The sequence below is a fragment of the Coregonus clupeaformis genome, chromosome 8 (genome assembly GCF_020615455.1).
Source record: "Coregonus clupeaformis isolate EN_2021a chromosome 8, ASM2061545v1, whole genome shotgun sequence".
Taxonomy (NCBI): Eukaryota; Metazoa; Chordata; class Actinopteri; order Salmoniformes; family Salmonidae; genus Coregonus; species Coregonus clupeaformis.
This window is the reverse complement of record NC_059199.1, coordinates 54,821,403-54,847,546: the sequence shown is the minus strand read 5'-3', so window position 1 is coordinate 54,847,546 and position 26,144 is coordinate 54,821,403. Positions and strand designations below refer to the sequence as shown.

General features: G+C 41.3%; 1 protein-coding gene across 2 annotated transcripts in view; it reads right to left on the bottom strand.

Annotated features, from left to right (window-relative positions):
* Positions 1–989: 989 nt before the first annotated feature.
* gal3st4 (galactose-3-O-sulfotransferase 4) overlaps positions 990–26,144 on the bottom strand; it is a 51,355-nt gene continuing 26,200 nt past the window's right edge. The window contains exons 1-7 of one of the 2 annotated variants that reach the window (XM_041882691.2): positions 16,709–17,071; positions 14,161–14,280; positions 6,369–6,519; positions 6,087–6,233; positions 3,868–3,988; positions 3,354–3,556; positions 990–2,911 (exon numbers count right to left, since the gene is read on the bottom strand). In XM_041882691.2, coding sequence (XP_041738625.2) covers positions 2,180–2,911; positions 3,354–3,556; positions 3,868–3,988; positions 6,087–6,233; positions 6,369–6,519; positions 14,161–14,280; positions 16,709–16,731 — 1,497 coding nt within the window. In that variant the 5' untranslated portion in view covers positions 16,732–17,071 and the 3' untranslated portion in view covers positions 990–2,179. Of the gene's footprint in view, positions 2,912–3,353; positions 3,557–3,867; positions 3,989–6,086; positions 6,234–6,368; positions 6,520–14,160; positions 14,281–16,708; positions 17,072–26,144 lie in introns of those variants that run through there. The other variant, XM_041882692.2, reaches the window with a different exon arrangement.

Genomic DNA, 26,144 nt, shown 5'->3' with positions numbered 1-26,144 from the left:
GAAGACCAATACATAAAAGTTACTCCCTACATATGTGTCACACTTGTGTTCAGATGACTTGTATTTTGCTAAATAAGTACCTTATAAACTGCACACAGGCCAACATTTACCAAGCGGTCACTCAAGACTGGAATTGATGAGCTTGTTTTACTGTACTCAATATCACGCGCAAATTAATCACTCACATCGATATTGTTTTGAAATCAATGGAACTGGGACAATAACCGCGGCGACATGTACTGTTTGCGCTTTTCTAACAGACAAACCTCAATGAACTTGGGTATACTACATATATCTGTCGATAGATAACAACTTTTCGCAGCCATTTATCAACGTATATCTCTGTGAGAAGATTATTTCGGTAGATAGCCATTGGCCAATAAGGAAAAGGAAACAGCACTTTTTGGACTGGATCATTTCAGTGAATCACCACCTCACATTGATTTCTAAATAGCAACAGGGGTTGGCTTTCATTTGAATGATAGCTTAACCCTCAAATCCATGAATTCATATGAGGCCACTCGTCCAGTGTCTATACAGGTCCACATTTTTCAGTGTTAAATTAGCACACTGCTTAGTGTACAGCCTTATTTGCATATTTCCCAGAGTGCCTTGCCTTTTGAGTGAATTGTAGTTTTACCACCTATAACTGTATTTGTTAGTGACAGAGACATGGTTGTTGCATTCATCCATTTAGTGAGATCCTAAGCGAATATGTTATCATTAAAATTACATTATTTAACACAATACAAAAAGTATTTAATAAGGCCTTATTTTGAGGGCCTTGTTTTACCCTGATACAGTGGCCTGAAACTCATGGTTTTCAGGCCTGCAAGTCACATTATGATGGCTTGCAAAGTGATGTGTAATTCCTATTGGAATCCAGCCAGATTGGTATATCCAACATTTGAATTTCTTATTTACCTGCAACCTGCATTCAGAATGACTGCTGGGTTAGGAAGACAAAGATATCAGAAATATGATTATGATGGATGTGGTTTTAGTTTAACACTGGTTATTAACACCAACACTGGGGTTATTTTACACCAAACAGTGTTAATGTAACACTTACCGAGTTAATTTAACATCTGAATCAACACTAGAAATGTTACACTGAAAAATCAACACTAAGTAACACTGGCCCATTTGCTGTGTAGCTCGCATTTAACACCCGCATTGAGTCAGGGAAACACTGTGTATCCAATATTACTGTATCTATTGAAAGCCACACTAAAAGGTTCAAAGTCAGACATGCTAGCTATCCATTCAACCACATTGCTTCAGTTCAGATACAGTACATTACTGCTGTACACTTCCATTCCTATCAAAGTACCATGGGTTAACTTAAGAGTTTTCTCTCCTAACTCCCATCTTGGATACATCACAGTTAGGCCTATTCTGAGATTCACTGCTCTCCAATGCTGGCTTCGTAACAGTGGAGGCTGGTGAACGGAATGAATAGAACGGTATCATGTGTTTGATACTGTTGCTTTCATTGCATTCCAGCCATTATGAGCCGTCCTCCCCTCACCAGCCTCTACTGCTTCATATGGTTTTCTACACCGGACACACTGCGTTCAAAGGGATGGAGTCCATTCCTATTCCTATTCTCAGTCAGAACATGCAACTCACATCAGTTGGGAATCCTTCCTCTCCCATATGTAGCTATGTCTGACTGCCTGGCTGCTGGCTGCTGTCATATCATATAGGCCATCTGTGTTAGTGTTCAAGAAAGGTAATAGCCTAGTTATTATTCTAAAAACAAAAACCGACTGGCTTAGTTCTCGATCGTGCAGGAGACTATGTTGAACGTAGCAGTTGGACCACCAAATGTAACTTTCTCTCTCGATCAGAGAAGCAGACGTTTTGAACGACATCTGGCCCACTGAATGCAATGCAATTCCATTTCAAGTCCCATTGAAAAACAGCCACAGCATTCATAAAGTCCATATGAACATGAAATAGTCATAACCAGTCGTAAGTTCAGCCAGAAGAAAGAGAATGTACAGTAAAGTAGAGGTGCAGCAGGGTTGGAGGAAGAATGGGTATTTTTTCCAACAAGTCTCTTGAGTACTTTAGTAATAGAAATACTCAACAAGTGCTTGAGTAAGAATACACAGGCTCAGTCAGGGTTTTTGTCTTCTCCATTCTCTCAAGGCAGTGAATTCTGGATGGAAAACTATCTTATCCTCCCTTTCCCTCCTCCTCCTCCTCGCAGCAATGTCTGGTTATTATTATTATTACTACGAGATAACCGACTCCCGTCCTCCCCCGTCCTCACTCCTACTCCTCCTCCTTCCCCCACCCCCAGCTCTCCTGTCCTGAGTTGGGAGGAAGGGTCTTTCCTCACGTAGGCTCCCCCAGCAGGGATAGCCGGGGCCTGAGCTTGGGCAGCCTGGGGAGCAGCCCTGGGGAACTGCCTGGCGTCTAGCAGGTCTTTATACTGGATCTCCGGCCTGATCATCCTCAGACAGGCCTGATGGGTAGCGTTGTCCAGCCCAGGCTGGAGCTCATATCCCAGGATCTTCACCAAGCCGCTCTGGAAGGGCCTGATGGTCTTGTCGCGGATGCGGCTGGCCTCCACAGGTCTCCCGCCGTCCCTCAGGCAGGCCCGGGCCAGCACCTCCCGGCGGGTCCGGAGAAGGGCGACCTCCTGGTCCATCCTGGTTCTCCCGAAGCGATCCACCTCGTTCCAGAAGGAGCGGTTGAAGGCCTGGTAGAGGTGCCAGTCCAAGGCGTTCCACTCGCGGAGCTTTAGACGTTGGTCGTCTGTGAGAGCCAGGGCAGGGGGCTGCGCAGCAGCCGCTTTACCCACCCAGGAGCTGCCTCCGCTGGGCTTCTGCTGGCGGGCGTTGAGGCTGAAGGAGACGACGGCGTCCAGCGGCCAGCAGAGGGCGTGACGGAGCAGGACCTGTATTCATAAAGCGTAGGTAAGAGAGTGCTGATCTAGGATCAGGTCCACCTTGTCCATTAAATCGTCTTCACTGTATCGAAAAGGCAAAACCTATCCTAGGTCAGCACATTCATAAAGCTTCTCAGAGTAAGAATGCTGATCTAGGATCAGGTAATCTTATTCACTAAGGCAAAATGTATCCTAGATCAGCACTCCTACCCTGAGACGCTTGATACATATGGCCCCAGGACCTGTATTCATAAAGCGTAGATCAGGTCCACCTTGTCCGTGCATGTAATCTTATTCGCTGTATCTAAAAGGAAAAACTGATCCCAGGACCTGTATTTATAAAGGGTCTCAGAGTAAGAGTGCTGATCTAGGATCAGGTCCACCTATGGATAAAAGCTAAAAGCGTCTGCTAAATAGCATTTATTATTATATATTATAATAGTATATATACCATGGATTGGTCAAAGTGCTCAGAGACCAAGATGAGTTTGAAGGCGCGTCGGACAGCTGCTTCGCCACGTCGAGCCAGTGTGGTCGAGAAGTTGGCGTTGTGGTCCAGGCCGAAGTCGAACCAGAGCAGGTTGCGGGCGTAGTGGTTGTTACGGAGACGAGGGTCGTAGTACTTCCTGGGGTTGTCGGCAAAGTCTCCCAGGCCTGTCAGATTAGATTAAAGTTAAAATTAGATTAGAGATTACATTAAAATTAGATTAAGAAAACGTTATTGTCCTCAATGAGGCAATTCATTTTGCAGCATACAACCTCAATATATACAAATAACTGATTTCCCAGACAGATTAAGCCTACTCCTGAATGTAAAATGCATGCTCAATGGAGAATCTCCAATGAAAGTTATTTTGATTCCTGGACTAGGTTTAACCTGTGTCCAGGAATCCGGCCCAAAAAGTAACAGAACAGCAGACATGCACGAGCATTAAACAGTAGGCTAGATTGGCTACATGATGTACCTTTGGCCTTCTTGAAGGCGGGGGCGACAGCTTTGTAATAGGCGTAGGATGACTCGGCCAGCGCTACAGGGTCACGCATGATAGAGAAGTAGAAGGTGTCCACTGGCATCACCTTCTCTACCTGGAGGACCACAGAAGAAGAGGTCAGAGGTTAGCGTAAGGGTCAAAGGTCATGGGGAAAGAAAAGGAGTGATGGAAGCCAGAGTCAAACGGTTTGAATTACTTGAAATGACCCTGTACACTGTATAATTAAAAACATTGAAAATAAACTGTTTGCTGGATGTAAAAAATGAAATAATGAACTAAAGAACGGACATCATATGAAGTTAGGTGCTGCCTAATGGTGCTCACTAATGTAAAAGTAATGAGTCACACATAGGGCTATGGTGGTCATGAAATTTCGTCAGCCGGTGATTGTCAAGCAAATAACTGTCGGCCTCACGGTAATTGACTGTTAATTAACATAAACACATTTAGCATCTCCTGCCTTCCACACATAGCCTACAAGCCACTGATGCTGACCTTTATAACATCTACATTTAAAAAAGTCAAATAAATCCATGTAATATAGCCTACAACTTCACAATAAATCCATTATCTATTTTAGACAGGTCTAAAGAAGTATGATATGAAGAAAATACAGTCTATTTCAGAAGAACACAATAGCATACTCTGAGTTGTCCTTATGCGGCTATGCCAAATGGCTGTGGGCTACACTAGTTCATTTAGCAGACAAGATTTGCTTAGAATTCCGTGGCATTATTTTATAGTATGAAGAATACAATTGAACAAAGCTGAATAAAATATACATATTTTCTCCAAACGATTTGAGGGAGTGCGCACACGCGGCTATTCTGTGTTGAGCGGTTAACAAAGAAATACGTACTCCTATATGCTTAATTTAGAGTTATTAATGTAATTTAGTTGTTGACCTATTCTATTCTGTGTGAGAAATAAATATTCCAAACATAGTCTGGGACAGTTGTGGGATGCAATAGATCCCAAATTAATACAAACACTAGCATAAAAAATAAAAAAATACGCAATGTGGCTGACGCAACAGATCAGAACGTTTAGCTTAAAATGTTGATAAACTATTAGGCTATTTCTTCACTTTATAAGCGCAGCAATGCGCACATGGCAGTAGACCTGGCCTCCACAATCACCCGACCTCAACCCAATTGAGATGGTTTGGGATGAGTTGGACCGCAGAGTGAAGAAAAAGCAGCCAACAAGTGCTCAGCATATGTTGGAACTCCTTCAAGACTGTTGGAAAAGTATTCCTCATGAAGCTGGTTGACACATACACACACCGTATGCGCCGTCAGTGATGATTCTAAGATACACTATATATACAAAAGTATGTGGACACCCATTAAAATGAGTGGATTTGGCTATTTCAGCCACACCCGTTGCTGACAGGTGTATGAAATCGAGCACAGTCATGTAATCTCAATAGACAAACATTGGCAGTAGAATGGCCTTACTGAAGAGCTCAGTGACTTTAAACATGGCATCGTCATAGGATACCACCTTTCCAACAAGTCAGTTCATCAAATTTCTGCCCTGCTACAGCTGCCCCGGTCAACTGTAAGTGCTGTTATTGTGAAGTGGAAACATCTAGGAGCAACAACGGCTCAGCCGCGAATTGGTAGGCCACACAAGCTCACAGAACGGGACCGCCGAGTGCTGAAGCGTGTAGCGCGTAAAAATCATCTGTCCTCGGTTGCAACACTCACTACCGAGTTTCACCATCTGGCAATCCGATGGATTTTGGAATGAGATGTTCGACGAGCAGGTGTCCACATACTTGCTCCAACCTGTTGAAACGTTCACCTACAACTGTCACTGTCCTTTTCTTTGCCAACAACAGAAGCAGTTAACAAAACACAAGGGAACCTGCCAAACCTACAAAAGATATCATCAGCTCCATGCAAATAATAATATGTGTTAAGCTAACGTAAAAAAAAAAAAAAATGAATGCTTCTGTGCTGTGGTTTTGTTTGTTTCCTCAATAAATAATAGGCCAACGTGTAAATATAGAATAAAAAATGTCCTCACATACACATGAATATAGGAAAAAATACAATACAATTGATCTTGTGTCTTGCCCTGTTTTTGGTTTGTTTGTTAGTACATTCTTTGCTGTTCAAAAACCTCAATAAATACACATTGGAAGAAAATATAGAAATGCACAATTAATAATTTAAAGCACGTACCTCTGGTTTGTTGAAGCGCATGTGGTTTCCCATGATGCTGAACTCGGCCACGTGGGGCCCTCTATAACCTTTGACCCTGTGTGCGTTGAAGGGGAGGGGGTAGCCAAACTGGTACCCCAGAGGCAGGGCGAAGCACAGATCCCTCTCCTAGAAGAAGAACAACAAGAACAGGAAGAAGACAATGGATTTGAAGCTGCTTTCAAAAAAACAAAATAAATGGTACAATATAACACAAAAAGAGGTTTGCTGAAGGAAAGCCAAACTGAAGATAAAGTAGTCTACCTCTCCGTATCGGTAAAGCATGTTGAGAACAGTGCTGCTGGCTGTCTTGTGGGTCTTCAGGAACATAACGTGGCTGTGGGGCCGACAGGAGCCCAGAGACGAGCCCTGGCCGTCGGACGAGAACAGCGGCCGCGACCTATCCTGCTGGAGGCTGCATGAGGGGAGGGGGAAAATATGATAATTTAAAAATGGTTTGAAACAAAAATAAAAAAGATTTTTATGCAGTTCCACATGTGTACTTAGAGGAATAAATGTGAATATATGCAAATTGGCCCATAACTCCACCTATACAACAACATAGGCCTATGACTATACAGGCTGGAGACTCTTATCTCCCTCACTAACTTTAAGCATCAGTTGTCAGAGCACCTTACCGATCACTGCACCTGTACACAGCCCATCTGAAATTAGCCCACCCAACTACCTCATCCCCATATTGTTATTTATTTTGCTCATTTGCACCCCAGTATCTCTATTTGCACATCATCTCTTGCACATCTATTATTCCAGTGTTAATACTAATTGTAATTATTTTGCACTATAGCCTATTTATTGCCTTACCTCCATAACTTGCTACATTTGCACATACTGTATATATATTTTCTGCTGTATTTTTGACTTTATGTTTTTTTTTACCCCATATGTAACTCTGTGTTGTTGTTTTTATCACACTGCTTTGCTTTATCTTGGCCAGGTCACAGTTGTAAATGAGAACTTGTTCTCAACTGGCTTACCTGGTTAAATAAAGGTGAAATAAAAATAAAAATAATAATTATTTAAGCAGGGTTCATACAGACATTGGTAAGTCAAATTCAAGGACTTTCAGGGTCTTTTTCAAGCACTTAATTGTAATTTTCAAGGACCTCAATGTTATACAATTGTATAATTTACATAATTGTACATTTGGGCCTAATATAGAACCCCTCCCCCCAAAAAGCAAAACATGTAAAATTAAAAGTAGGCCATTACCACTTTAAGAAAAATGCATGTTTTATTCAAATTATTATTACATTCTAAAATATGTGAGAATAATGTGGACATTGCCTGACTAAATAGCGATTTTACTGTGTGGCCAATGCAGGCACACATAATAAAGCCATGAATAGTGGTAGCATTAATCTCACCATTGCTGTTTTTATAATGAGAAAGTGACCAAAAACCAGGTTCCTTTTTTAATGGAAGGATTTGTATGGAAAGCCAAGTTGAATCCAACATTAGATGTTGTCATCCTCATAAGAACCGCATATGGTTTTACCACAACAAAGTAGCGCAACACCCTTCAATTGAAACCGCGAAAACAAACGAAAGTGGCCACATCTCTCACAAAAACGGATTAAAAATGAAATTACGGATAATTATAAGGGAGCAGGGGAACTTATAAATTGGCTACAATAATTACAAGGACCTTTCAAGCACCAAATTGAGGAAATGTCTGATTTTCAAGATAGGCCTATTCCAGTACTTACATTTCTGAGCTCCAAATTCATGCCCCTTGCACTGTTTGACGTTGCAGGTGTAACATGGAAAACAAACTTTATTTGTTATGTTATTTCATTACCAGATCATATTGTCAATAAGCCCACTAGGCTATGTAAATTGTTGTCATTATATCCAGAATATTTAACAGGAAGAGAGTTGGGTGTTGCCCAATAGTCTATCCTACACAATTGCGCACAGTAGACTCAGTGTCCAATCCGAGGTACAAAAACATATGAAAACATGAACTCATGACCTTGATGCTTTCTCTGTTAAATCTAACGAGACCCTGCTGTAAATCAAGCAGACAACAACAGATGATCAACCTCAATTCACTTGGGATATTAGATCCAATGTGAATCCATGCACAACTCGCTTCACTGGCGTAACAAATGAGACACCAAAATATTCCTCGCGAACACCTTTTTTTCCAGCACTTGTGCTGTTGTAGCATCGCATGCACTATCACAACAGCTGTTCATCACTTGGATGTCATTCTGAAAATTCTTTCCTGGATCAGATGATGGTGAATGCTGAAAGCTGAACGAAAAGCTGAATGAGAGACCTCGGTTTATTGTTGTTTTTGTAAAGCTGCCAGTGTTTTTATATACTTTAATTTTATTTTGGATCCTGCGGCTCTGTTGGGCTTAGCTGCTGTGAGCGCTGCTGTCTGTCCTGGATCCTGCCAGATTCTTCATAGGGGGAGAGACACGGAAGCCCAGCTAGCCTAGCTGGCTCGGCGGTCTCAAATTGAGGTCGCTATTGAACGTTTCCAGCGCTACAGGAGCTGTGTTTACTTTGCTTTGTTCCGGGACAATGTGGACCGCGCTGACTTTCAATGTATCAACTGCTTGCTTGCGGAGCACTACAGGGGCGAAGTGGCTACTCTTAGCAAGCAAGTAGCAAACCTACACAAGCTACTGGGGAATCCACGCCCGCCTACTTTTTATTTTTCTTCCACTCCAGTAGCCGGACGCCGCTCTGGTCTGGTGGAAGTGTCGCCGCCGTGTCAGCTCTCCACAGCCGACTGGCGGGTGCTCAGCAGGGATCCATCGCGAAGGGGTCTCCCAACCAGCCATGGAGATACGTCACTCGCCGTGGAAGTCGAAGAAAGCGTCCTCTGGCAACGGGGGTCTCCTTGGAGATGTTAAGCCCGGACCTGACACAGACCAGAAACGGCTTTGCCGCCCTAGATCCAGAGGTTCCGGTGCCTTCTTCCTTAGGGGATTCCCATTCAAGATTGGAACCAGAGGTACCTGCGTCTTCATCCTCTGTTCTGTCTCCCTCTCCGGTGGCTTCTACCTCAGGTTCAGATCCTCAGAGCTCCCACCGTTCATCAGACCGTGAGCCTGCCTGAGAGACCGGCCCATTCAACATCACCAGCAGCTCTATGGTGAGAAACATCTCGGTTCCCAATGCAAAAACCCTGTGCTACCCAGGAGCACGAGTACAGGACCTCACAAGGCTGCTTCCGACTGTTCTACGACAGATGCCGGGAGCTGACGCTGTCGTAGTCCATGTGGGGTCAAACGACATCAGGAGGGCTAGCTCGGAACATCTGAAAATTGATTTTAAAGAACTGATTTTAGCATTAAAAGACTCCAAAAAACGGCCAATCATTTCAGGTCCAGTACCATCGTTGGGCCGCGTGTGTGAAAGATTCAGCAGGTTACTGGCATTACACATCTGGCTAAAAGATTACTGTAGCTCTGCTGGAATCACTTTTATAGATCATTTGACACCTTCTGGAAACAGAAGATACTCTACAGGAATGATGGAGTCCATCCAAATCATCTTGGCTCCTGGACTCTGTCCACGCATTTCAAGGCTGCGTTGAAACAATGACTTATCAAAGACCCAAGACCAGCTCAGTTAATCCCTACCATTGTGACAATGAGTCGTCATAATGCAGCATCAAATGTACATTATCCTAGGGGCGTTGGCAGACATATGTAAGTAACTTAATTGATGTCCCCCTAATTGCCCTGAATACCTCTGTTGATCCTACAGCTATTGTATGCAGTAATCATGAGCCTATGAACCAGAGTTACACTGTTAGCACTGAGGCGGTGTGCCCTAGTAGGAAGACCACTGTGTGCAGCTCACCCTGCACATAACATGAGCAAGTCTACTTCTGATAAGCTTTACATTTACATTCTAGTCATTTAGCAGACGCTCTTATCCAGAGCGACTTACAGTTAGTGTGTGCATACATTATTATTATTATTTTCTATTTTGTTTTTTTCATACTGGCCCCCCCGTGGGAATCGAACCCACAACCCTGGCGTTGCAAACGCCATGCTCTACCAACTGAGCTACATCCCTGCTGGCCATTCCCTCCCATACCCTGGACAACGCTGGGCCAATTGTGCGCCGTCCCATGGGTCTCCCGGTCGCGGCCGGCTACGACAGAGCCTGGATTCGAACCAGGATCTCTAGTGGCACAGCTAGCACTGCAATGCAGTGCCTTAGACCACTGCGTAAAGCTTCCCAGTAAAGCATTAAAAACAATCAAGCAACCCAGAAAAGTGCTAAAAATAGCCCATATTAACATGTGCAGCCTGAGAAACAAGGTCCACGAAGTCAATAACTTGCTTGTAACAGATGACATTCATATTCTGACTATCTCTGAAACTTAGATAATACCTTTGATGATACAGTGGTAGCAATACATGGTTATAACAGCTACCGAAAAGACAGAAATGCCAACGGGGGCGGTGTTGCGGTCTATATTCGGAACCCCATTCCTGTAAAGCTTAGAGACAATCTCATGTTAAATACTGTAGAAGTAATATGGCTACAGGTTCATCGGCCTCACCTAAACCCCATTATTGTGGGAAGCTGCTATAGACCAAGTGCTAACAGTCAGTATCTGGATAATATGTGTGAAATGCTTGATGATGTATGTGATGTCAACAGAGAAGTATATTTTCTGGGTGATTTAAATATTGACTGGCTCTCATCAAGCTGCCCACTCAAGAAAAAACTTCAAACTGTAACCAGTGCCTGCAACCTGGTTCAGGTTGACAGTCAACCTACCAGGGTATTTACAAACAGCACAGGAATGAAATCATCAACATGTATTGATCCCATCTTTACTAATGCTGCAGAAATTTGCTTTAAAGCAGTATCCAAATCCATAGGATGTAGTGATCACAATATAGTAGCCATATCTAGGAAAACCAAAGTTCCAAAGGCTGGGCCTAACATCGTGTATAAGAAGTCATTCAAGAAGTTCTGTAGTGATTCATATGTTGATGATGTAAAGAATATTTGCTGGTCTGTGGTGTGTAATGAGGAGCAACCAGACGTTGCACTTTAAACATTTATGAAATTGCTTATTCCAGTTACTAATAAGCACGCACCCATTAAGAAAAGGACTGTAAAAAAACTGTTAAATCCCCTTGGATTGATAAGGAATTGAAAAATTGTATGGTTGAGAGGGATGAGGCAAATGGTATGGCAAATAAGTCTGGCAGCCTAACTGATTGGCAAACGTACTGCAAATTAAGAAATCATGTGACTAAACTTTATAAAAAATAAACTATACTATGAAACAAAAATAAATGATAGAAAGAACGATAGTAAAAAGCTTTGGAGCACCTTAAATGAAATTTAGGGGAAAAAGGCAAACTCAGCTCCATCATTCATTGAATCAGATCGCTCATTCATCACAAAACCCACTGATATTGCCAACTACTTTAATTACTTTTTCATTGGCAAAATAAGCAAACTTAGGTATGACATGCCAGCAACAAATGCTGACACTACACATCCAAGTATATCTGTCCAAATTATGAAAGACAAGAATTGTACTTTTGAATTCCGTAAAGTCAGTGTGGAAGAGGTAAAAAATGTATTGTTGTCCATCAACAGTAAACAAATTGACAACAGACTTTCAGCACGCTTATAGGGAAGGACACTCAACAAGCATTTACACAAATGACTGATGATTGGCTGAGAGAACTTTATGATAAAATGATTGTGGGGGCTGTCTTGTTAGACTTCAGTGCAGCTTATGACATTATCGATCATAGTCTGCTGCTGGAAAAACGTATGTGTTTTGGCTTTACACCCCCTGCTATAATGTGGATAAAGAGTTACTTGTCTAAAAGAACACAGGGGTGTTCTTTAATGGAAGCCTCTCAAACATAATCCAGGTAGAATCAGGAATTCCCCAGGGTAGCTTTTTAGGCCCCTTACTTTTTCAATCTTTACTAATGACATGCCACTGGTTTTGAGTAAAGCCAGTGTGTCTATGTATATGGATGACTCCACACTATACACGTCAGCTACTACAGCAACTGAAATGACTGCAACACTTAACAAAGAGCTGCAGTTAGTTTCGGAATGGGTAGCAAGGAATAAGTTAGTCCTAAATATTTCCAAAACTAAAAGCATTGTATTTGGGACAAATCATTCACTAAACCTCAACAATATCTCGTAATGAATAATGTGGAAATTGAGCAAGTTGAGGTGACTAAACTGCTTGGAGTAACCCTGGATTGTAAACTGTCATGGCCAAAACATATTAATACAACAGTAGCTAAGATGGGGAGAAGTCTGTCCATAATAAAGCGCTGCTCTGCCTTCTTAACAACACTATCAACAAGGCAGGTCCTACAGGCCCTAGTTTTGTCGCACCTAGACTACTGTTCAGTAGTGTGGTCAGGTGCCACAAAGAGGGACTTGGGAAAATTGCAGTTGACTCAGAACAGGGCAGCACGGCTGGCCCTTAAAAGTACACGGAGAGCTAACATTAATGACATGCATGTCAATCTCTCATGGCTCAAAGTGGAAGAGAGATTGACTTCATCACTACTTGTTTTTGTAAGAGGTGTTGACAAGCTGAATGTACCGAGCTGTCTGTTTAAAATACAAGCACACAGCTCGGACACCCATGCATACCCCACAAGACATGCCACCAGAGGTCTCTTCACAGTCCCCAATTCCAGAACAGACTATGGGAGGCGCACAGTACTACATAGAGCCATGACTACATGGAACTCTATTCCACATCAGGTAACTGATGCAAGCAGTAGAATCAGGTAAAAATAGTTTATCAATGAATTATCAACATCTGTAACAAGTTGTCCTGTGTAGGAAATCCTCACTGGTACCCTAGTTTATAGAAAGACCCATATAGATACTGTAGTCATTTACTGGACACACTTATATCCAAACAACAGTTGGGTCACTCTAGAAGAGAACAGGGACCAGGTCATTTCTCCAAATACAGTTACATTTTTTAAAATGTGCATGGGCTGCGTCACAATCCACCGCATCTGCCTATGTCGGACTTCGCATCTGTGGTGGAAGGTGGCAGAGCTACAGCAGTGTTTGTCAGACCATGAGACATCCTGAAAATCGGCCTTCTCACGAAGATGCCTGTAGCGTCCAAACGGTTTGGCCTACAAACTCTATGGAAAGATGAGACTCTCACCAACATGATGGTGTTCTCCGTTTTGCTCTACAACCCCCACAAGTGTCACGGGACTCGTCTGAAAGTAACCCATACAAATGAATGGAAGTATGGAGGTAGTTTTGTGCCAACAAAAATAAGGGGTTAAATATGTGTAAAAAATAATTTCCTGAGCTCTCTTATATCTCCTAGATATAGGACAGACACTTCAAAACCTTGTTCCTTATGATTTATTTTTTGACTGTCTTTTTTGCCATTTATGAATGTGTTATTCAATGTGTTTCTATGGGCTATAGTAGTAAAGGCCAAATTCAATATTTTATTTTATTTTATAAATATATTTTTTTATACCTAAAGGGGTCCTAAAATTTAAATCAAATAGCTAAATGATCCATGGTATGATCATCTTAAAACAATTCCATATGTTAGTTTAGTATAACCCCCTAACAACTTAGACTTTTAGAGGTTATTAATGAGCCAAGACATAACATACAGTACATGGTAAGTCTCTAAAATGTAGGTGCTACTACAATGTATTTTTCTACTTCATTGTTTTGCTGATGAAAGCAATATGAAAAAAAGAGAAAGGTGCAAATAGCAAATTACTCAAGTTGCAGGTCAAAGTTGACTGAACACAACATACTGCTGTATTGGTTGGCCCTATACTGGTTGGGATAGGGAAGTTGATTCTATTCTCTATTGAAGAATGGAATGAAATCAGAAGAAGAAGAACAAGAACAAGAAGTTGTTGTTACAAAGAGCTCCAGAGTGGGTATAGCCTGATCCCACAGCTGTTTGTGCTTTTTTGCCAACTCCAACGCTCATTGTCAAACAGGAGTTTGCAAAGACAGCAGAAACTGATCTGGGACCATGCTAGGGTGGAGGACCTCTGACCTTTTGTTGAAGATGACCCCCAGTAGCTGTCCAGCGAAGGCGATAGCCACGAACACCAGCAGGGCCTTCCAGAGCCACATAGGCCCCACCCGATAGCGCCCCAGCCCTAGCCGCATCCTCCTGGAGAGAGGGAGAGAATTATAAATATTATAATAATAAATAATATGCCATTTAGCAGACGCTTTTATCCAAAGCGACTTACATTATTGTTGTTGTTATTTATTTAAGGGTCCAAAGCCACCTGGGCCCCAGCCGCATCCCCCTTGTGTGTGTGTGTGTGTGTGTGCGTGTGTGAGTGGGAGAAAGAGAGAGAATTGCATGGGTCACCAAACAAATATGATATAACACACCAAACTAATATAAGGGTTAGGCTCAGAGCCACGTAGGCCCCAGCCACATCCTCCTGGAGTGGGGTGGGAGAGGAAGGAGAGGGGGGAGAAGGGGAGAGGAGAGGGTAGAAAGAGCAAGGGAGGAGAGATAGAGGGGAGTGGAAGAGGGACAGAGAAATAAGGAGAGAGAGGGGAAGGGAGGGAGGGAGGGAGAAAGATAAAGGAAAGTAGTGTGAGAGAGGCAGAGTTGCATGGGTCACCAAACAATTATGACTTGAGGGTTGTGATGACCATCAAAACACACCAGTATCAGCGACTACATTCTCTGAGTATGTAAACAGAACAAGGTATAATTGACCTAAACAACAAGTCTATAGAGGGTAGGGGAATTTCGTGAATTCGTGTGTGTGTGCACGCGGTTTAGTCACTCTCTATTGATGTGTTTGTTTACTTTCCTCCATTTGTCAGGGGTACAGTTCTTGCAAAATCGTGGAAGTAGGCCTATACAGTACTTCTAAATAGGGTATCTGGTTCAATACAGTATCATATGTCATCATAGGAGGAATTGGTTTAGCGATACTGTAATGATATCACTGTACTGTGCAAACCTGTCACTGACTCTCTGTTCACAACTGGATATTTTGCATGAAGAATTCAAACAAATACCAGACTCTTTCTGCCACAACAGTAACAGCTAGATAGCTTGCTACAGTTCTAGCCCACTGTCCCCACTGTAATGTTTATGTCACAGTATTAACCTCACCTCTTCTGCTGTGTGCTACAATACATGTATTTATTGTTATAATAAAATAATGATAAAAACTAAAGATAGAGTGGGGATCTACTGGGTGATCTGAAAAGTCATAGTCAATCGATCAATAATGTAATTGTATAATAATACTTTTAGCAAAAATGTTTATTTTCAATTTACAATCTGTAGAAACAATGAGAATAGAAGGGTTCAGAACTTTTGTGAAACATCACAGTACATTTGAAAAATATATGGCAAATAGAAATCCAATATGGATGGTGTTAAGAGATAGATGGGAGGTGTTGAATGGAGCTGAAGGATGGGACTAATAACAACTAACAACAACTAATAACAACAAGATAACTAATGTAAAGCATACTGTGTCCATAATAAGTATATAGGTTATAGGTTGAAAGCTTTTGTGAAAGAGCACTGTTAGAAAGATATGGCATTTAGAAGCAAACCGGATGGACATCATGAAAATGATCGGAGAGGTTGAGGGTAGAGGAAGTTCAGGAGTAAAAACAAACAAAATAGAATTATTGTAAAATTGACTGTGTCCATAAAATATATATAGTATGTATAAGCTGGAAGTAGAGGCCTAAGCGTTGTTGTTCACTGGTTTACTCCAATTAGGGAAGGGGTCGTGGGGTTGGAAAGTAATAAAGGGAAATACATTTTTTTAAAGGATATGTATATATATATATATGTATTTATATGTATGTATGTGTATATGTATGTATGTATATGTGTATATATATATATATATATATATATATATATATATATATATTTGCGAGAAAAAAAAAACATGGGGGATTGGAGGTGATGCAGACAATTACATTGATGGAAGTTACAATCTATCTGCAATTTTGAAGCTGATCTACCACCAAAAAGCAAAAACAAAAACAAAAAAAAGATAAGAGTGGGGAAATATACTTGAATGTTCCCAGATGTTCAATCAAGCACAAGGGATTTTTGGGCTGAGAGGAGGCGAAGCTGTATGCAATAACCACAGACAAGAACAGCACACTGCTGATTGAAAATTAATATTTCTAGCTACACCACAAAATCGTAACAGACAGACCGAAAGCACGGATTTCAGTTTGTCACACAAGCAAGCATGGTGATGAGTCGACCTGCTAGTAAGCAAGGCAAGGCAAGCAAATGCTTAAGATAAATTACATTGTGAGACGCCCTAATACAAATTATATAAACGGAATGCTCAATGAAGGGTATAGCCTAAGCAAGAGACATTATCGCAAGGACGAGGGGGCCTTAGTTTGGTAGGATTCTCCTTTCAGTATCCCGACCATAAAAAACAACCACCGCTGTCTGTGTCACTATATCAATCTCAGCTCAGAAAGCCCTGTATCTATCAACCTCCCTTGTCCGATTCCGCCGCCGGCTTGGATTGCAATGCAAGCCCCGTATCGGTCCCAACTGAACACAAACCCGGTGTTCTTACCTCGCTCTCCGTTTGAAAGCCATGATAGAACCGGGCCGGTGGCGGTTTCCGTGGTGTGTTGCAGCGGTTGGCGGCAGCAGGAGCCACCGTGCATCTCGAAGGCACGAGCCCTGGCCGTGCCTTTACCGAAACCCACCGACCGAAGATAGGATAAAATCAAGCCATCGATATAGATTAACGAGTATTATTGTCGTCTGTATAAAATACCGGAGGTTTTACTTAACGATTTTAGGCTGCAGTAGGCTGCTACGTGACGCCCTCGCAGTGCCGTTTGTCAAGCTGCATTCGCTTGTATTATTGCGCCTTTCTCCTTGCTGGCTAGCTGCACCTTCAGGGCTCTGGGATAAAACAGGTTTGGACGGAGAGAGGGGCTGGCTTTGTGAGTGTAAATGTTTATGTGCAGTGGAGGGGTCGTGAGAGGCGGCGGAGTCACACACAAACATACACAGACACAGCACAGCACAGCACAGCACACATGCACACAGGGTTCGATACTGCGACCAAAAAAAGTCCAATTTGCGACGGTTTGACTTGGCAGTGCAACACTCATTTTTAATAGGTTGCAAGGGTGCCAGTGAAAATGTTTTATATGGTCATGTTTTTTTAATCATCATGATTTATTCAAACAGTAATGTGCAATTGACCAAAAATAAACCAACTTTCTGAAGAAACAACAACAGCACGGGAATGCCCCTGTCTGTGTCAGGGCTCGACAGACAGGGGAGGTTTTGGAAACCAAGTTGATCGTCCCGTCAGTGGGCAGCTAGGGCCAGTGAAAATGTTTGTTGTTGTAATAATGCTATTTTTTTTATCTAGGCTATATAATTGGTTTAAAAAACGGATGGATTCCCGAAGCTGTTCGTTCATTATTATTTATTACATGCGGCCTGCACACATACATAGCACCGACAGAGCTCTCAAACAGCATGGGGTAGGAAAGTAGAAACTAAGAAATATGTTCCAAGTAATGATATCAAACAGTAAATGTTAAAGAAAGAATGGGTATGCAAACCTGGTATTTATTGAACATGAAATACAGAAATATCTCATTTACATAAGTAACCTTTGGCTGCAAGTACCACTGTGAGTCTTTCTGGGTAAGTCTAAGAGCTTTCCACACCTGGATTGTGAAACATTTGCCTATTATTCATTTCAAAATTCTTCAAGCTCTGTCAAATTGATTGTTCATCATTGCTAGACAACCATTTTCTGGTCTTGCCATAGATTTTCAAGTAGATTTAAGTCAAAACTGTAAATCGGCCACTCAGGAACATTCACTGTTTTCTTGGTAAGCAACTCGAGTGTAGATTTGGCCTTGTGTTATTGGTTATTGTCCTGCTGAAAGGTAAATTAATCTCTCAGTGTCTGGTGGAAAGCAGACTGAACCACGTTTTCCTCTAGGATTTTGCCTGTGCTGAGCTCCATTCTGTTTCTTTTTTATCCTGAAAAACTCCCTAGTCCTTAACGATAACAAGCATACCCATAACACGATACAGCCACCACTATGCTTGAAAATATGGAGTGGTACTCAGTAATGTGTTGTATTGGATTTGCCCCAAACATAACACTTTGCATTCAGGACAAAAAGTTAATTGCTTTGCCACATTTCTGGCAGTATTACTTTATTGCCTTGTTGCAAACAGGGTGCATGTTTTGGAACATTTTTATTCTGTACAGGCTTCCTTCTTTTCACTCTGTCAATTATGTTAGTATTGTGGAGTAACTACAATGTTGTTGATCCATCCTCAGTTTTCTCCTATCACAGCCATTAAACTCTGTAACTCTTTTAAAGTCACCATTGGCCTCATGATGAAATCCCTGAGCGGTTTCGTTCCTCTCCGGCCACTGAGTTAGGAAGTATTGTTTTAGTGACTGGGTGTATTGATACACCACCCAAAGTGTAATTCATATCTTCACCATGCTCAAAGGGATATTCAATTTATTTTTAACCATCTACCATTGGAAAACCTCCCTGGTCTTTGTGGTTGAATCTGTGTTTGAAATTCAGTGCTCGACTGAGGGACCTTACAAATAATTGTATATGTGGGATACAGAGATGAGGTAGTCATTCAAAAATCATGTTAAACACTATAATTGCACACAGAGTGAGTCCATGCAACGTATTATCTGACTTGTTAAGCACTGTTTTACTTGTGAAATTATTCTGGCTTGCCATAACAAAGGGTTTGAATAGTTATTGACTCGAGACATTTCAGCTTTTCATTTTTTATTATTTTGTAAAAATGTCGAAAAACATAATTCCACTTTGACATTTTGGGGTATTGTGTGTAGGCCTGTGACCAACAATCTAGATTTAATCCATTTTAAATTCAGGCTGTAACACAACAAAATGTGGAAAAAGTCAAGGGGTGTGAATACTTTCTGAAGGCACTGTATACCTACCTGGCAGAATCATGATTATTTGCATCAATCCAGTGGCCATTTGTTTTGAAAACTTCCAAGTGCACTACAGAAACACCAGGGCGCACCTGAATTAAAGGGAAGTGAAAGGGGATACCTAGTCAGCTGCACAACTGAATGCATTCAACCGAAATGTGTCTTCCATATTTAACCCAACCTCTCTGAATCAGAGAGGTGCGGGGGGCTGCCATAATCGGCGCCCGGGAAATAGTTGTTGGGGGTTAACTGCCTTGCTCAAGGGCAGAATGACAGATTTTTTCACCTTGCCGGCTCGGTGATTCAAACCAGCGACCTTTCAGTTACTGGCCCAAGGCTCTTAACCGCTATGTACAGTGCCTTTGGAAAGTATTCAGATCCCTCGACTTTTTCTACATTTTGTTTTACATTACAGCCTTATTCTAAAATTGATTTTTTTTTCCAATCCTCATCAATCTACACACAATACCCCATAATGAAAAAGTGAAAACACGTTTTTAAAAATGTTAGCAAATTTATTAGAAATAAAAAACAGAAATACATTATTTCCATAAGTATTCAGCCCCTTTGCTCTGAGACTCGAAATTGATCTCAGGTTAATCCTCAGGTCTCAGGTGTGGTCCTCTGTAGCTCAATTGGTAGAGCATGGCGTTTGTAACGCCAGGGTAGTGGGTTCGATCCCTGGGACCACCCATATGTAAAAATTTATGCGCACAAGACTGTAAGTCGCTTTGGATAAAAGCGTCTGCTAAATGGCATATTATTTTTATATTATTATTTATCCTGTTTCCACTAATCATCCTTGAGATGTTTCCACAACTTGATTGGAGTCCACCTGTGGTAAATTAAATTGATTGGACATGATTTGGAAAGGCACACACCTGTCTATATAAGGTCCCACAGTTGACAGTGCATGTCAGAGCAAAAACCAAGCCATGAGGTCAAGGAATTGTCCGTAGAGCAACGAAACAGGATTGTGTCGAGGCACAGTTCTGGGGAAGGGTACCAAAAAATGTCTGCAGCATTGAAGGTCCCCAAGAACAAGTTGGCCTCCATCATTCTTAAATGGAAGATGTTTGGAACCACCAAGACTCTTCCTTGAGCTGGCCGCCCAGCCAAACTGAGCAATCGGGGAGAAGGGCCTTGGTCAGGGAGGTGACCAAGAACCTGATGGTCACTCTGACAGAGCTCTAGAGTTTCTCTGTGGAAAGGGGCGAACTTTCCAGAAGGACAACCATCTCTGCAGCACTTCACCAATCAGGCCTTTATGGTAGAGTGGCCAGACGGAAGCCACTCCTCAGTAAAAGGCACATGACAGCCTGCTTGGAGTTTGCCAAAAGGCACCTAAAGACTCTCAGACCATGAGAAAAAATATTCTCTGGTCTGATGAAACCAAGATTGAACTCTTTGGCCTGAATGCCAAGTGTCACGTCTGGAGGAAACCTGGTACCATCTCTACGGTGAGGCATGGTGGTGGCAGCATCATGCTGTGGGGATGTTTTTCAGCGTCAGGGACTGGGAGACTAGTCAGGATCGAGGCAAAGATGAACGTTACATAGAGATCCTTGATGAAAACCTGCTCCAGAGCGCTCAGGACCTCAGACTGGGGGCGACGGTTCACCTTCCAACAGGACAACGACCCTACACACACAGCCAAGACAACGCAGGAGTGGATTCGGGACAAGTCTCTGAATGTCCTTGAGTGGCCCAGCCAGAGCCTGGCCTTGAACCCGATTGAACATCTCTGGAGAGACCTGAAAATAGCTGTGCAGCAACGCTCCCCATCCAACCTGACAGAGCTTGAGAGGATCTGCAGAGAAGAATGGGAGAAACTCCCCAAATACAGGTGTGCCAAGCTTGTAGCGTCATACCCAAGAAGACTCGATGCTGTAATCGCTGCCAAAGGTGCATCAACAAAGTACTGAGTAAAGGGTCTGAATACTTATGTAAATGTGATATTTCATTTTCTTATTTTTAATCAATTAGCAAAAAAAATCCCAAAACCTGTTTTTGCTTTGTCATTATGGGGTATTGTGTGTAGATTGATGAGTAAAAAAATGTTTGAATCCATTTTTTAATAAGGCTGTAACGTAACAAAATGTGGAAAGTCAAGGGGTCTGAATACTTTCCGAAGGCACTGTTGACTGAACAAAAATATAAACACAACATGCAACAATTTCAAAGATTTTACTGAGTTACAGTTCATAGAAGGGAATCAGTCAATCAGGATCTCACAGGTAAAGAAGCCGGATGTGGAGGTCCTGGGCTGGCGTGGTTCGACGTGGTCTGCGGTTGTAAGGCCGGTTGGACGTACTGTCAAATTCTCTAAAACGACATTGGAGGCGGCATATGGTAGAGAAATTAACATTACATTTTCTGTCAACAGCTCTGTTGGACATTCCTGCAGTCAGCATGCCAATAGCATGCTCCCTCAAAACTTGAGACATCTGTGGCAATGTGTTGTGTGACAAAACTGCACATTTTAGAGTAGCCTTTTAGAGTAGATTGCTGTGCCCTGTGAGTTGGCCGCACTCTGACTTCATGGATCTAGCCCAATGATTTATATATACACTAGATGACTAATAGGGGGCATTGTGTTGAAGCCACCGTGCCTCCATCTTGGCACTCCCCCACCGTTGTAAAAAATATTTAGGAAGCTATAGAAATGCCTTTATTAATGTCTACATTTGTTTTTTTGCCACATTTATTCAATTACAGACCCTTAATGCATACTTTTAAATTATATTCTGTGATCTAAACATAAAAACATACAAATATATATATAGAATAACATTTTCATTCAAGTATAATTTTTTGAGAATACTAATGTTACTGTCCCAACTACAACAACACAATACTTAAATAGATTGAATTGTGTCATTGAAACCTTTAATTGAAATACTGAAATTGAAATACTCCATTCCTATGGAGGACTGCTCCTACTGGGGAGTGCCAATATGACCAACTGGTGTCTTCAAAGCCTCTCAATGGCTAATACATAGCATCAGCAATCCAGGGTTTAAATACTGTACATCATTGATGTAGCCTCGGTGCTCGGTTAGTTTTCTACCTTTTCCCGGAGGATCCTTTTATGGTTTTAAGGTTGCTATAGGAACCTTTTATGTCCCATGTATGCTATTATGAATAATAGTAATAATAATCATAAAAACAATAATACTATTAACAATAATAATACAAATAACATTAAGTGGCAAACTTGTAATGTCACAAATTCATTTTATTGACTTTGAAAGTCACAGAAATCGAAATATGCAATCAATAAATAAAGTACAATGTCAACCGTTGACGAACATTCATATTTGATGTGTATCGACAACAAGATAAGAGCCTATACTATAAATACAACAATAACTATTGCCATCAACTATACCAATCAAAAGACCCCAGCTTACTGATAAAAATTATATGTTTAGATATATGGAGAATATTTCACAGGTCAATAATAACATTCATAAGCATGTAGACACTAACAAAGCATTAGCACATCGAATAACAGCTTTCTCAGTAGTTTATCATTTGAGTAATTTGGCTGTTACAACTGACCTCGTGTTACTTTGTGCTCTGGTCTCCCCTATCCCTCTCTACGGCATTTGTTGGTAATTTACCCCCCTCATAAATTCCCAGAACACGTTTCTGAATGCTCAGCATAGTGTTTTTCACTGATGCTGCATACTCAATATTAAAAAGAAAATGGACCCCCATTTACACTCCCAATCCCATGGAGATGTCCTCTGGCTCTTTAGTGAGTAGCTCCTCTCCATCCAGGAAGAGTTGGACGTGGCTCTCATCCGCAAAGAGATCCCCTATTATTTTGGTAGGTGATGGGGAACTTTACACACTGTAAGAAGTTTAACAAATAAAATAAAAAATATATTATGGTTACTCAAGTCATATTTCAAACAGTACGTTAACAACTGAGCACACCTTACACAGTATTATTGGGACTGAGGTCAGAGGAGCAGAACAATTACATAACTAGAGATGGTATTTTTATGCTGCTGGAAATGTGATGGAATAAACAATGTGAGAAGAAAATATCCAAGACAGCACATTATGGTCTGGGTAGGCACAATAGTGTAAAAAGGTTATTAGTGTGTGAATTAATGTGGGTAGGAAAATTCAAGAATGCTTACATATCCCTTCCCTGTCTGGTCTCTCAACAAGGAGTACTTTTGAATGAGCACTGTGCACACATCCATGTATTGCCGGGTTGTGGGGTACCTATAGCAAAAGAGAAACATACAAGACTACATTTAAATTAACAATTCGGTTTGTAATGCAAATTACTTTGATTTATGCCGTTGATTATCATCAAGTAAAAGTTGAGTATGTGCTATGCTATCAGCTGCAGTGATTATGACGAGACAGTATTGAGAGGGAGAGTATGGAGGACAGAGACAGGAGTAACAGAACACACAATAATCACATTGCAAATACATTAGACATAAACACAACATAAACAACATGAGTATTCGATATCAAATGCATCTCACTAATCGTATTTATTTATTCTTCTTTTGTCAAGTTTAACATAACATACATTGGGTCATCTCGCTCTCTCTGTGTGTGCCTTACCTGTTTGTGGAGGTTGATATATTTCTCTATCATAGCTCACAGCTCCCAAACTCTCTACAACTTAACTGGACAGGGGCAGGATAAGACAGGGACTAAAGGGATGAGGATGGAGAGAGATGGTAAGAGAATATATCACGGGTTTAAATCGTTTTGTCAAGTTTACAACCAAGTATCCTGGGTTGCAAGTCTAACATAACCTAGACTGGGTCATCTGTGTGTGTCTGTCTTACCTGTTTGTTGAGGTTGAGATCTGACCAAATTCACATAGAAATGTGAATTATAGATCTATCATTCTCATTGAAAGCCAGTCTAAGAAAGGTAGATCTGTTCTATGTGCGTTATTTCTATGCTTCCCGTTCTTAAGTTTTGTTTTTGTGTCTTTTTCTTTCAGTTTAGTACACCAGCTTCAAACTACTGAAAATACAATATTTTGGGTTATGGAAATTATATTTCATAGTGGTTTAGATGGTACAATTATTCTTTACACAATGACTGCTTGTTTTGTCACATAAACTGAAATTAGGCAAACTATTCGAATTTTTGCAACCAGGAAATGGCGGAACGATTTCTGTATATTGCACCTTTAACATAACCTAGATTGGGTTATCTCTCTCTCCCTCTCTCTGTGTGTGTGTGTGGTGTGTGTGTGTGTGTCTTACCTGTTTATGGAGGCTGAGTTTTTCACAGCACCCAAACTCTCTACAACTCAACTGGATGGGGGCAGGATAAGACAGGGACTAGTCTTAAAGGGAGGAGGATGGAAGGAGTGGTGAGAGAGTGTATTATGGGTTTAAATGAGGATTAACATTTTGCAATATTGAACCTAGCTAGCTAAAGTTAGCTAACGTTACAGTAACTTTAACTAGCAAGCTAACGTTAGCTAAGATGTACCAACAATTATACAACAATTACCAGCTAACATTACAGGCTAGCTGATGAAAAACGAAGAGTACATTACATGATGTACTGTTTTTTATATCACTTTGATGAATAATTATTTTAGCTAGCGAATAGCTAACGTTTACTCACCTTTCTCATCGATCCGTTGCAAGTTGTCTCTCACCAGTCGGGTCTACAACCATCCACGCGCTTCCCGCTTCCAGTGAGTCTTTTGACCAACCGTTTCAATTTGAATTATACGCACGAGCGCCCTTTACTCACGAGAGCACTGCTGGCTCCAAAACGCACCCCTCTTTTGAAAAGGGTTCTTCAAAGCACCCCTTAAGTCTACAAAGGTTCAAACACGAACTGATGGCAGAGTATGGGTTCTTAAATTAACCTTAAGGTTCATTTTTTAACCTTAAATGATCATGAAGGATCCTCCAGGGGAAAAAAATGTTTGAGTGCAGAGCAGAGACCAAGCAGAGCGCGTGACTGAACCTAGCTGAACTTACCACCTGATACTGCATTATAGTACGGGTAATAATAATACTGGTGTAGCTGTAATAATACCCAAATAGTGTAATGTCTGATTGCTGGGGCAATGTCTTTTGGGTGATATCCCTTGTTATACATTTTTTAATCTCAATGGGATCACCTTAAAATAAAGGATAAATTATAATACCCCCAACTGTAGTGTTTGATTGCTGGGCATGTGGCAATCTTGTTGGGACAGGTGTCCCCTTGAAAAGATTGATTTTAGTTTTTTAATCTCAATGGGATGAGATCACCTGTATTAAAATAAAATCTAAATGAAAAATAAATAAAAGGATAACCTAAAAATGTATCATCACTGCAGTGTAGAGACTAATCTGTGGCAACCAATAAAAAAAAGAACACTAGATTATTTTTGACAAAATTAAAGGGATGGTTCACCAAAATTAAATATTGGTTTCCTTACTCTATAAGCAGTCTTAGGACAAGGAGAGACAGTATCAGCAATCAATGTTTTGGGTTTGATAACCTGGCTGCTATGTGTAATTTTGTAATTTGGGTGAACTATCCCTTTAATATCGACATATAATAAATACTACATTACATAATAATGTTAAGGACCTAATGTACAGTACAGTATCTATTACCACACTGAACAAAATATAAATGTAACATGCAACAATTTCAAAGATTTTACTGAGTTACAGTTCATATAAGGAAATCAGTCAATTGAAATAAATTCATTAGGCCCTAATCTATGTATTTCACATGACTGGGCAGGGGCACAGCCATGGGCGGGCCTGGGAGGGCATAAGCCCACCCACTGGGGAGCCAGGCCCAGCCAATCAGAATGAATTTTCCCCCAAAAAGGGCTTTATTACAGACAGAAATACTCCTCAATTTCATCTGCTGTCCGGTTGGCTGCTGGACGTACTGCCAAATTCTCTAAAACGACGTTGGACACGGCTTATGGTACAGAAATGAACATTCAATTCTCTGACAACAACTCTGGTGGACATTCCTGCAGTCAGCTTGCCAATTGCATGCTCCTTCAAAACTTTAGACATCT